Source organism: Platalea leucorodia (genome assembly GCF_965183815.1).
Source record: "Platalea leucorodia genome assembly, chromosome: 6".
In the NCBI taxonomy this organism is placed as follows: domain Eukaryota; kingdom Metazoa; phylum Chordata; class Aves; order Pelecaniformes; family Threskiornithidae; genus Platalea; species Platalea leucorodia.
The window spans coordinates 6,742,830-6,756,971 of NC_138828.1; the positions used below are offsets into that span (position 1 = coordinate 6,742,830).

The 14,142-nt window shown below is 40.3% G+C and overlaps 1 protein-coding gene across 1 annotated transcript in view; it reads right to left on the bottom strand.

The window, feature by feature from the left end:
- Nucleotides 1-364: 364 nt before the first annotated feature.
- TNIP3 (TNFAIP3 interacting protein 3) overlaps nt 365-14,142 on the bottom strand; it is a gene marked incomplete at its 5' end in the record, with an annotated part of 50,621 nt that continues 36,843 nt past the window's right edge. Inside the window, 4 exons of the mRNA XM_082315034.1 lie at nt 365-428; nt 7,416-7,476; nt 10,840-10,998; nt 13,027-13,152. Coding sequence (XP_082171160.1) covers nt 397-428; nt 7,416-7,476; nt 10,840-10,998; nt 13,027-13,152 — 378 coding nt within the window. The 3' untranslated portion in view covers nt 365-396. The remainder of the gene's footprint in view (nt 429-7,415; nt 7,477-10,839; nt 10,999-13,026; nt 13,153-14,142) is intronic.

Sequence of the window (14,142 nt, forward strand, 5' to 3'; positions counted from 1 at the left end):
AATAAGACAGACTATAATTCTCAAACAAAAAAATATCACAACACTATTGGGCTTATAAGCTCTTGAATTCAAACCAGATGTGACTGCCTCTGAATCCCCAGCAATAGCTGCATCTTTTCTCATAAGGCTTTTTAACAGATTCTCATAGGCAGCACAAACAGCATCTTCAGAACAAAGGGCAGTAACGCTTCCCAGCAGAGTTTAACTGGATCATGAGGATCACTAGCCTGTATGATCTGCTTTTCTATTGTCCTCGCAGGGATTTCACGAGGCATAAATAACATGCACTGAAGAGATAAGGAGCTAGGGGCAAAAAAAACCCAGAACAAAACAGAATAATGAAGTTCCAAGACTAGCGTGCAGCCTTTGGTCTACACTTCTCCAGGTCACAGGCTGTCAGCGATGGGCTCCCTTCTCCGAGGATGAATCTGCAAAAGTGTATCAATACAAATTATTTTGACATTGAGAAATGCAACTTGCTTATGATTAATTTCCCTCTATTGTGTCACACATACAGACATACCCCCCCCGGTGCCAATACTGTACATCATTACAAGCCTGTAATCAATCCAACACAAACGACAGCAAGTGTGAAGAAGCAAAAGAGGGTAGGGCTATCATACAGTGCATTAGTAGTCTCTCTCTCCCTCGACTTTCATCTAGTCCTGATTGTTGATATAGAGAAAACAGTAGGGTCTTGTAACCTAAAGCCTCCATGTAAAATCTTTCTAGACCTCTAAAAAGAACAGCTGACATTCAGCAGTGGTCATAGGCATACATTAGCATTAGGTGCACCCAAGAGAGGAGGTAAGTATGACAGAGGGAAGAATTAGGTAGTAGTACCTACTGCTAAGTAGGTGTCTGTGGTTCAAAGATGTGTTTGATAGTAACTCACTCAAGCTAGGAAAACAAAATAAAATCTAAGAAAGGAAATATACTGTTGCCGGTGTAACACATACTTCCTTCCTGAAGTTTCAAAAGATTCTGGAAACGCTGTAACACATCGCTAGTAGCACACACACAAGTGCACACAGTATTTTGCTTACAAGAGGAACATTAAGAGTGAAATATTTCCAGCAGGGTTTTGAATTTGCCTAGGAGAATTGCTCTGCAGCTGCTACACAGTAACCCCATCATTCATGTCCAAACCCACAGTGCTGACGATATCCAAATGTATATGAAAGAAAACTTGATCCAAAAGGTCCACAGTTGTAGCAAGCAGCAGTACCGTGAATCATTGATTTTGGTGACACCTTTTCCTTGCAGGTGCTACCAGGGCTAAAATTCAAGTTATTTTTTTCACAGAAGCCAGGAAGAGCAACAATTAGCAGACTGGTTCTTTGTGCAAGGTAGATAAATATAGATATTTGTGTGTTCATTTCATTTCATGCAAATAGCCTCCTATAACAACAAAGACAGTGGAACAAAACTTTTCTAACAAGAAATGTGCTTCCACACTTCACATCAAATGTTGGTATTCATATAACAATATAATTTGGGGGGGGGGGGGGGGGGGGGGAAGAAAAAAGAGAGGACTTGGATATTCAAACACCTCAGGCAGCTGTATAGTGGGGATGTCCTTCACTTATTTTTGTTCCTTCCCCATCCCGAGGCCCACTGGGACACACTGAGGTCACCCTGCTTATGCCAAGATGCTTTTGGCTCCTAAAGTTCTATGCAAATGGCATAGAACGAATTTTTACATCGCTTCCTTAGATGGTCAATTTGGAACTAAGGATATTTCCAGATAGCAGATGAATGCTTCATCGAGTCATCAGGAAAGAGAATGATTTAATGAAAACAGCCACCGCATCACCTATCACCAGAAGATCACCATCGACATCCCCTTTCAGGCAAGTTCCCTTAAATGCCTTGATTCTTCCCTGTGTTTCATTCTCAAAGGAAAAAAAAATGCCAGTGTGTGTGAAGCCATTTAAAATCTAATGGGTACAGAATGATAAATCCTGATACATTGTTTCATAGAAATGAAATTATCAAATCATGCAGCTGATTAAATTACATATCCTGTTCCTCTTCACATGAGACTTTTCTGCCTGGTACTCTGAAAAACTACAACACATTCTGTGATTTTTAGCTCAAGTTGACTTTTAAAAGCAATACCTTTCTAAAAAAGGCAAATTCTCATGTTCTGGAGTTAGGACTTAAAGGTGTGCTAATGGCCTTTTTGTTACATTGCAGTAGCAGAAATCACGTTGTATCCGTAAAAATCCTGAAAATAATCACATTTTCATTCCTAGTGGGGATGGCAAGCTGCTAATTAAATCTGTCTTGACTAGTGGGGAGCACTGATAATTTCTACTGTAAAGTATGCACTGAGGACAGGCTAATACCAAAAATGTTTAGGGTCTGGGATTTTTTTCCAGGAAAATTAAGACGTCAGTGACTTTTTTTCTGCCTGGTTTTCATTCAAGAGCTCCACAAATCCATTTTTCAGTTTTTCATTTCCCCCCCCCTTCCCTACAGATGTCATTATTTTCAGCAGAACACCCCACACTTCTCCCTCCTCCTCTTCCAATTAGCTGTAATTACAACAACATTAGCAGCCAAGTAGCTACCTTGAGGGCAAAAATCTGGAAAGCAGCAGTGTGGAAGGGAACAAGAGATGATATTATAATGAAAGTAAGCGGACACATTATGCTCCTTCATGTGCTCATCTGGGCATCCTTAGGGCTTTGCAGGTTGATTTCTGCTTTCCCCATGCGTGCCAAGACAAGGTGGTGACCCGCTGCTCTCACCTCTCCCACAAGCCTCCAGAGCTACCCCTTGAACTGAGAGGCAGGTGTAGGGCTACGTTTTGGCTTCTCCCTGTGCCTAGCATAACTGGATCCAAAACAAAAATGTACGGTTTACGTCAAAGAAATCCGGTAGTTATATCTGATGTTCTGAAGGGGTAACTGGGGTTCTTAAATACATGTACCGAGAATCTTTCTGCCAAGAAAACAAATACAGTAAGATTAATTTTGGAAGTGAAAAAGGCAATACATGCCAGCAGTTGTGGCATGCAAAAGGGCTCTTGCTCTGAGTTGGCTTTGAGCAATAAACCTCTTTTCCAGAGAATTTTTCATTAAAAAACTGGGTTCAGGGAAAATCTCCAAAATCAATCTTTTTTTTCAACTGTCTTTTCAATTTTGCACAGTTGGATAAGGAAGGAAGTCAACACTGCTTGCCAAATAAAGTGACATTAAGTACACTTGCTGGAAATCTTTCTGCCTTGCTCCTTAAAAAGGGGGGGGGGGGGGAGGAGAAAAACAACAAAAAAAACCCCCAAAACCCCCACAACCAAGAATGAAAGGATCAGAATGAAAAGATCAGAAAAGTTCCAGGAATGCTGAGTGACAGCACGGAGAGACTTAGGAGCTAATGCCCCTCCAAAGGCAGCATTGCTGGTCAAACAAGGCTAAGCTGGAAGACTTTAAGCACAGTTTAGGACCAGGCTTTCTGCACAGCAAAGTACCTGGGGAGGGACCAGCCCAGAGGCAGGCAGGAAGAGTTAGTCTCTTGGAAATAAATTGCTGGTGCAGTGAGACAACAGCTCATCATCTTCTTCCTTAATCTCTACCTGCCTCCCATCGCTTACCTTTCCACATTGCTCTTCTCTCTTTATTGTGACCTTCAAGGAAACACCTTTGCTTTTTTGGAATCCTGATGATTTCCCCTAATCCTGCTTTGCAGACAGGCAGTTGCCCTGTGAGGACTATCTGAGTGGTCTTTCCCTGGCAGCCTGATTTCCTTTCCAGCCCACCTACGGAGCTGGACACAAAACGTTCTTATCCATCTCTTCACCCTGCCTGCTTTCAGCTGGAGTATTTTAATCTTTGGGAAGATATGGAGAAGAAATACTTATGTTCACAGACAAGCTGAACTCTGGTACGAGTTTTCTGAGTTTTTAAGCAGCTTAACAAGAGGTGCAACATGAAACTTTCTGGATGCAAATGGGAAGAAAATGCTAGTAAAATCAGACCAATAAACCTGAATACAGCCCACACCCTCCTATTTGCAAACCGCCTGTTGCATATTTCTGGATTCAGTTTGGATCCCAGCAGTGGTGTGGAAAACTGAACTCTTGATGAGACTGCAGCATGAAAGAGCAGGAGGAGAGGAACTGGGTTAAACCCTCAGAGAAGGAGGGAGCTGATGTAGCCCTGATTAAGTAACAAGTGGTGTTCACTACTCCAAACTCTGAACAAACACACAAGGCTTTTGCATAAAGCCATACTTCGTAGCTACAACCTTAGCATCTCCCTTTAGCTTCACTCTCTTCATAAAGCTAAATTGCCAGGATTTCACTTAGATAATTACCATTGTCTTGCTACCGTGGAATGAATATATCTTGTTCATTCTTGTTTTGGAAAGAAAGGCTTAATGGAAAAAAGAACAGAGGTTTGGTTTTGTTTTGTTGGTTTTTTTTTTTTTTTTTTTTTTTTTCTTCCCCTTCTCATTTTGCCCCCCTATTCTTCTCATCCTTCCTGTATTCTGAAGAAGTTATTTCCAGGCTAATTAGAAAGGGCTCAAATCAAAAAGTGCCAGATCCAAACCATCACGCTACATGAAAGTTCAGTGCTGGAGGCAACATTGCTCCTCAGACTTGTGCCTAAGTGATCCTCTGCCAACTAGCAAAACATAGATCTGTGGGGAAAATAACAGACTGGAATAGAAACTTTGGAAAATAGTCTCAAATAGGATTGATCAAATTTCTGTAGCAGATTTTTTTTTTTTTTTTCATTTTAAAAATATTTCAGTGATTATCCTGTTTCTGTAGATACAGGCAAAGAGGTGTTTCTTACAGAAAACAGAAAGACAAACTAGGCTTCACAGAGCCAGCAGTCCCTTAAGATAGCCGCCTTTGAACACGGGAGCAGCTAAGAAAAACGGTGCCAGTCAGAAGAAAAGAACAGACGTGGTTACACAAGAAGCAGAAAACATGAGATCACAGCTGGTTACAGAAGGACCTGGAGAACTTAAGTCAGATAGCAAAGCACCTGGGTGCCAATAACTTCCTCCCTCACAAAAGAGGGGAGACAGGGAGGAAAACACAATCTAGGTACATCTATACAAAACTGCAGAAAAAAATTAATAATTCCTCCTTGGTGACAATATGCCTTTGCAGTCCCAATGACATTACAGCAAACTAGTTAGAGTTGATGTAGACACTCTCACAGATTTCAGATCTCTTTAAAACAGGCTTTTTTTGATGTAATATCATAAAAAAAAAATCAGTTTCCCAATTCATTTCACTTGTGTTCAGCTCTAAAGTTACAACCTGTGACCTGTATTTCGTAATTATTCCTTAAGAAAAAATACCCAGTATCAAAGGAAAATTTGTTCAGTTAAGGGAAACTTAAGGGTTTTCCCTAGAAACATCAGTCTATTGAAATAGCATTCCTAAAGGAAACTGCCTCATGCCTAAAAGTTGCTGTATTGCTGTTTTGTTTTTCTATGCTGAAGCCCTGTCTTAGAAGGGATAAGATTTATTGGTCAGTTTATCACCTCATGAAGAAATGAAAGATGAGAAATGAGACTCGGGAATGCTGCTGCATGTACTAGCTCATTTAAACCCACCATTGTAATTAGCACTGATACAAAACAGAACAAAGCAATTGGAACATCAAGAATACTTCCATCATGTATTCTTGGAGTTTCTATCTTTGAAAGCTTTCTCAAAACACTTAAATGCAGATTTAGTATATACAGACCATATACAGTACATAAACCCAGGCTAGTGCCTTTTAATTGATAGAAGTTGGACTTCTCTGATCAATGGCTAATAAAATAAACTTTGTTTTATCAGCGAAGATAAAAAGAATAAGAGCCCCAAAGATGTTAAAGCAGACATCCTACACAGCACTATGATGTGACTCATTGAGAATTCCTCTTTATGGGGACTGAAGAAAAAAGGGAAGGGAGAAGTCTCCAAGCGTCCTACTCACTGTCCCATTGAGAAAGAGGTATTTAGATGTTCTGGACAAGGAACAATAATAGAAAGACAGAGCACAGATTTAAAAAAAAAGTTTTTTCAGGGAGCCAGAATTCAACTCATATAATCAAGCAGGGTAAAAGAAGAACTTTTTTCTTCAGATCCCCTAAGTGTACTGCCCTGGACCACAGCTGCAGTTGGTGGCCGGACTTGTTTCATTCACTGTTATAAACATCCTCCCTGTATTCTCTGGTGCGGTAAATCACTTGGAGTTTAAGTGGGAGGAACTACAAAATTAATCTCCTGTCCTCTCTTGCAGTCACAGCACTACTTTCCCTACAACCACATCAGAACCCTCCAAACAGTTGCCATGTAATTATGGGAAGCTCATCCTCCATTTTGGCGAGCTACGTTCCCACCCTACCCTCTCTTCTCTGCAAATGTGGACGACAATAAATTATGGAATAGTTCCTCTGTAGCCATCTTCTTCTAGATGTTACAAAACAGCTTTTGGTGATGAGTCCCTGCCACCCCATATGGTACCCACTCGCACCATGAAATGGCAGACACACAAAGCACACACGCTCCTGCAGTGTAGACCAGCAAATTTTGCTGGTGGCCCTGCAGCACAGGGTGATGTGTCATGATGGTACCTCTACAAAAGGGCCACGAGACATGAGAACAGAGCAAAACAAAAAACTTTAGGTGCCATAATTCTCAACGACTTTTGAGAGAAAAGGGGTGGTTTAGAGGAGTTTCTGAAGGAGAAGGTCCAGAGGGCGGATTCCCACCTAGAACAACGTCCCTTCTCCCTTGTGCTCTCTGGCATCCATCTTTTGAGTGGTCTGAAGCAAGTACTTTGAAACACCCAGAAACTTGGCATGATTTCAAATCCAGGTGCAAATACTAAATACTCCTCCTGGTTTCCAAAAGATAGTTTGCACTGACACTTTGGCAACTAATTAACTTCGTCCATTTACATGATTTTATTTTCAGACCTGGCACCTTGAACTATCAGAGCAGATCAAGAATAGCAATGGGCATTTTGCCTTTAAGGTGAAACAACATCCTAAAGCCTGTACTTTGTTACCAAGGGCTTCTAAAATATGCCCCATCTTAGTCCCCAGGTTCAGCACATCATTAAATTCAGTCTTAGCTGGAGCAACAGAAGCTCTAAGGACAACTATGAAGATATCTTTTCTTTAGGACTATTGCTAGGTGTTTAATGAGGCAAATGTGTGATCCTATAACGTGTAATAGAGACATTTTATGAATTGCAACGAAGCCGAAAGCCATAATGTAGATGGTATTACATTAGAAACCTCACCTGTGTTGCACATACAGCAACCTCATCGCTCTGAGGCAAAGCTGTCATATAAGCACTCAACAGATAAATAAGAAAATTTATTCTACATCCCTCAAAAGGCCCCCATTTTAAAAAAGTACATTTAAAATATGCTCTGTACAGCTGTTGTCTTACCATTTGCCTTATGCTGCACATCTGGCGGAAACTGGTCAGGAACATACCACTGATAGTCTGGCTGCACAGAACAATAAAACATTATTACAGCAATATGGACTTCATAGACACTTCAAACAAAAGAACAGTGACATGATAAAAATATAATTGCGCTGTGAAGTTTTTTATTAGTCATACAAAAGTAGTTTACAAAAAATCTTATATTTAGCTTTATATTTCCACTGATCGAGTCTTTCAGCTTGCTTCCTTTTTTATGACGTGGTTTAGATGCTGCTCTGAGTAGAAATATTGGTGTAAACCTTTCTAGATCCCACAGATCAAAAGAAACATTAACAGAAACAAATTGGATTTTAAAAGGGCTAAGGAATAAAGTACTCCAGAAGATACTAGCAGGCATCACATTCTCGATACTAAAGAACCCCAGAGAAACCTGGTACACATTGACCTGACAGGTGAAGCTGTTCCAGTCTGAATACGTGTAACATCTGTAACACGTTTCAGTGTGACAGGAATAACCCATTTAATAAAGTTCTCTCCCCTCCTCCCTTCCCCACAGGTTAGCATTAGTGTTACTAAAACATTAGCTGTTATGAAATAACTTCTTGAAAATACTGTGGGGTGGGAAAAATTCCCATTTTTCTTATAAGAGGAAGTACTGGGAAGGTTATGTCTCTGCAAAGGGTTTTGTCCAGGGAAATCCTGGAAGAGAGAAATACTGCCTTATAGCTCATACCACACACCGTGGTGAGTAGCAAATTACCACCACAGAAAACAATTTTGGGACCAGACATTTCAGTTGAAGCTGTATTAAGCTGTCTATCTGGTTTAAGTAGCACATGCAAGCTTGTCAAATTCCAGGTAATTACTGCTTCAAATTAGTTAAATTGGGAAAATAATTATTCTCTTGCAGAAATTACTCTGACAAAATCCTGAGTAGTCCCAAGGAGACTCTTACAGATTTCAACTTGTAGGAAAGAAATTTCATAGATTTCTAAAGAAGTTTTGCCTAAATTAAAATGGCAGGACAAAGCTGTAGATAGAGAAAATAGATTTAACTTTCATGTATGCTATCATTCGTACTACGCAGCAATAAGCACTCTCATATACTGTCAGGAAAAAAGGAGCTATCCTATTTTCACTTAAATTATACCATCCACAGGAATTATTAACTAATTCTGTGCTTGTGGGCAAACAAAACAGGCTTTGATACAAAGCAAGACTCTGCTTTGCTTTAAGCACAGGTAGTTTTTCTACCAATGGCTCAAAATACACCTATTTGCATTGCTTTTTTGAGTTTCTGTTGAATTTTCTGTTCTCTGATCTACTCTTGTCTTTCATACGTACTTACACTACGCAAACTAGAACGAATTTCAGAAAAAAGAAGTGTATTTCATGTCAGACTAAACAAAATGTTTCTACTAACAATGTAAAAAGGAATAAAAAGGTGCAAGATATAAAAAGAACGAAAAAGCAAAAGCACAGACTAAACACAGGATTACGTATGTTAACTCAGGACACTCATTAAATTCTAACACCTTTCTTCGTTGCTAAACAAATTGCTCAGGGAGGTATCAAAAGCTCAGAGCAGCAACGCTGCACTCACACAGACAAAGAATTTCAAAGAAAACTCAGAATGAAACTGGGAGTTACAAAGCAACCAGTCAAACTGACCCCGGTGCTCCGGCAGGAATGGCAAAGTTGTAAACCCAGTGATCCCTCGCAGAATTGGAAACCCAGATGATGAAAGTTCAGGGAGAAGAGCCAAAATAATCTGGGACAGTGTCCAAATTGCAGTGAAAAACATTCTGCAATACTTCCAACTCTGATAAATAGGCAGATAAGCACCCTCCTGAAGCACAGAAATGACTTGTTTGACCACAGCTTTTTCGTTAGATTTCTACAGTCTGAAAGCCTTATATGCGTTTTGCAAAAATTCGGCTGTAATTTCTCAAATAATGAGCATCTTTCCATACGTGACAGCTTTATAGCCAGAAACAGATATTGTGTATTTAAAATGACATTCACCATGTATAAATGCATTCTCACTAGATTTGAACAAGCACAGCCCACTTAGATAACCCAAAGCACTTCAAAAATATCATTCTCTGAAGCAGTATTTTCCTTGAAATAGATAACTCCCCCTCACATAACCTGCCCTAGTGCAAACCTATTCTTCATGCTGAGGAAGACAGGACCCTGTTGTGTGCCAGGAAAAAAGGCAAATTGCCCATTGTGTTAGCCACACTCAGACAGAATTTGCACTTCTGCTGATTTTTTTTTTTTTTTTTTTGCAATACATAGGCTCGCTTGGGAAAATTGCATTCCTAAAGCATTCAGAGCCAGAGTATTTCACCCTCAGTAGAACCTTATTCCTCACGTAATCCCATTTCACAGCAGTGTACCAGAGGGAAGACACTACTGGGTACAAGCATCTGGGAATTCACCCTTGCAGTTTAAGAGCATTGTGAATCCTGATTTTGTCTGTCTCCCGCAAAAGGCGTACAGGGAACCTTGGATTGTGCAGTCTGGTTACAGCAGTATTGCCTGGCATCAGGACAGTTATATTACCTATGAACACAGAAGCTGTAAGTGAAGAAGGAAAGTAATTTTCCAAAGACAGGGGCACAGAAAAATATACCCAGTGTAAGACACGGAAATAAGACATATTAGTCAACAAGATTTCTTAGACCAAATAGAGGGAAAAGACCAGAATAATGCTGACCACAGCTACGTTCTCATTTTTGTTATTATCATTTATGTTCAAGGCCCAGATCCGTATTTATGAATTTGGGTAACTATATAGCTAGGAAGAGCTCTGAATGTGTGTCGTGGAAGTAAATTAATCTAAGAAATCAGCAAGAGTCCAATCAAACAACCTTATTTTTTTAATTAAGGAATGACCACCAGTATCATTGAAAACAAATGTATAATAATCCCCTTTTTCTTCTTAGTGGTATTGTAGGTAAACAGCATTTGCCACAGTAAATTTAAAATATTTAAGAATACATACTTAAAGTATAACTCATCAACCATATATTTAAATTGCTGCAATTTTTCCTCTTTGTGCACAGATTTCTGTTCGTTATACTTTGAGTTGCACATGGCAGTACTCTGTGCAATTCAGTACTGAAGACACTGGAACAGGACGGATGAAAAGAACACGACTACCAAGAGAAAAATCACCATTTGGGGGGAGATAGTAAGGGAAGAGAGACTGTACAGAGATCAGGAAGGCTGTTCCAGACCTAGGGCTAATTCTAAAACCAGTACAAAATCTTGATCCAGAACTGGCCAGAAACTGGGAAACAACAGATTTAGTTACTGGTGAGGATGGCAGTGTGATAGCACCACGTTATTCTCCTGTGGTCACCATGCTGTGAGAAAATCAGTGCCCTTGTGAAATGGGAGATGGTGGGAACCTTACTGAGTGCTGTTGCTGCTCATGTGCCCTGCGAGATGCTGGATGTGCTCGAGGATCTTGATAGTGAAGAACCAACCCACAACTCCCATAATTAACACATGGCGAGAGGAAGAGGGGAGGTGGGTAGCTGGGCCTCTCAGACTGTACCGGGAGGTCTTTTGTCTGTCAAAAGATAAGAAAAGCAAGAAGAAATGCATTAGTAGCAGGATATGACGACCAATAGAATATTCACATACAAATTTATCAGTAAAAAGCAACGGGGAAGAAACCCTCCTCTCTCAGCATGGGTTGCAACGCTGTTTGTTTAGACCCTTCAGACTGTTGATGATTTAAAAAATTATTTAAGAAAGCTGACTTATGCCACACCAGAGTCTTGACACTTTTTATATGACAAAATGTTGGTTTCAAGATACGGCAAGCACATTTCTGGGTGTTTTCTATATTCAAGAAACATTTTCATTACACACAGTAGCTTTCAATAGTTTGAAGCAGAACTACATGGACAGGCACTTGCATAACAAGAAAAATAAATAATTTTGGTAAAGGACCAAAGTCAATGGCCTCGAGATTTGGGTCTGCCTTTTCTTAGGCCCTCTGTGTCCCAGCAGAGTCAACGGGAATTTGCCTAAGGACAGAGCAAGGAGGGGTAAAAGATGAGTCACAACTAAATAATTTGACTTAAGAAAACAAACTAATAAATATTCTCTATGGTTTCTCTCATGTTTAAAATCCTTCACAAGCTCTGTTTAATCAAATCCCAAGGCAGGAAGAGACAAACAAGATGATCTCTAGTGTAAACTGTCGATGCAATGCAGGGACAGTCAAATTGTACATACACATTACACAGCACTTGTACAGCCCTTCGGGTATGTTACACACGTGCAGCACTGCTGGCATTTCTCCTGGTCCAGAGCAGCTGGGGAGGAGTGGGAAAGGCTTTTTAGCCCCATTTGTAGTCCCCCTCTTCACTGTCACTGCTGTGAGAAGTTCTCACAGCGTCCGTTGACCCACTGGGGTTGTGCAAGAAATTTAGTCTTTTACAGTCTCTAGACAAAGCAAAAAATATATAGGAAGAAGGTGTCTTTGAACACTTTGTCTCCTACAAAAAAATGTCTTTACCTTATTGAACCACCCAGGAGTGGGCTGGTGGGTGGGGGAAACATACCTGAAAGTTATTGCATGCAATGCTAACAGATTTGTCCAAGGTATTTCTATATGCCTGGGGTGCCCTGAGTGGCAAATCATGGCATTCCCTCTGGCATTGCTATTTCTGTACTTGCATGAAATGCTTCCAGGTACCCATAAAAGCACTGACAAGTCTGGAGCCTTACTGCAGCAGGGCCCAGCATCGGCCAGGATGCCAAACCTGCTCTCCACTCCCGCTGAAGCTGATGGGAGTGAGGGGCACTTGCAGCACCTTGCCTCTGATACTACTGCAAGACCCTACTAGTATCAATGCATGGCTTGGTTGAGAATAACACAATAGTGAAGTTTCTGTTTCACAACAATGTTGGGGAGGACAATAAATCATCACAGAACATTTTGGTAATTGGCCATTCTTTTAAAGCATTGCACAATTTTGTCAAGACAGGAAACCTCAAAATTTCATCATTTTTAACAAGGATTAAGAAAGCTCAGCATTTTGCATGCCATAATCTTACTATGGCTTCCTGAATGTCTGTGAACAGAGTTCTGACACTACTGTTAAGAGATAAAAAGGATGTTGCAACAAAAAATTATTGCAGCGGCTGCTCAGCTAATTTGGATGGAGACAATTTTTTTTCCTCAGTGATATTAACATCACTCTAATTCCACTGCAGAGGTCAGGATTCATTACAGAAGCTTTTATTTCAAAAGTTGGTTTGATGTTACATCTCTTATATCAAGTGCCAGCGAAACAATCAACAGTCCTCTGGATTTGTTTTTGGTTCCCCCCCCTTCATTTTACGATATGTTTGAAGAGCTTTTGCAATAAATACTCCCTTCATCTACTTAATTTGGAAGTCATCTCTAATCATTTCTCATCTTCTTACTGCATTACTTCAGAATGATTTCATCCCAGGTGGTGACCTCATATAAAATCCAATGTCAATTAATGGAAGCCAGAAAACCTTGGGTTATGTGGAAAGTGAGAAAATAAAAATAAAATACACATGTGCTGGCAACGGTAAACTTTCTTTTGACTCATACCTGAGAGTTTAGTTTACTCAGTTGAGACTGTAATCTCTCATTAATTTTCTGCAATGCTTCTTTCTCCTCATTAAGTCTTTCTCTGTCAGATCTCTCCTTTCTGAAGTCTTCTTCATATATTTGTACCTGCAAACGTTATGACAGAGTATGTGAATTTCAGCAGAGCCACAATGGAAATTTTCATCCACTTTGTTGTTTGGTTGCTTTTTAATAACTGGCCAAGCAGCAGGGTGCATTCCAAAAGGATCCCTCCTCTTTACAATCCTGCAACAAAAAGTTTCCCTCATCTCTTTTATGACTAAAGTGACAAGCAATGGCTGTTTTCCAATGGTACCCATCAATTGAAACAGTCCACAGCTTCAGTATTCATAGACGCTTGTAATTTAAAAGGCTGACTGGCAGATATCAGTTTTAAATATTATAAATAAGATAGCAAGTACTAAAGACATCCATCTTTTTAAAGGATAAACAGCAGTAGGACAAACATTTTACCAACATTCTTTTCAGTTTTCTCTTCAATTATGAGCACTTTTAACTCCCCCTGTATCTCAGATGCAAACAGTTAGCATCCTGGTGGAGACAGGAGGTGCTGGCACAGCACAAAAAACTGACTTCTAGCACGCAGTCTGACGGAACGTTATCACCTTATCCACCCTAACGATGAGCCACTATCATCAAATAACTCCCTTTTTATAGCCCACTGAATACCGTTGGCTTTGAGCCTGCTTTGCTTTACACCTTTTCGTAGTTGTCTGCAGCTTTACCCTACCCACAGCGCTAGCTGTCTAGCCACATCCCAAAGGACTAATGTGTGCAGAATAAGTGGTAGTATTTAGGGCCATGGTCACATATTAACGACCAGAAGACATGGCCTAGTCAGGACTGTCAAGGAATTTAGACCTTGGCTGGAACACTGTGGGGGGGGGGGAAAACAACGTAGGAGGCTATCACGCTCCAGATGTTAGAAACCGCACATATAAAAAACAATAATTGGCCCATGTACCTTTTGTCTGTAATACAGGACTTCTAATTCATCCTCTCAAACTGCAGCCCAAGGACTCTACCTGCCCCAGTGCAGAAGTAGAGGGGAATGTTATATACACAATTGAAAATGGA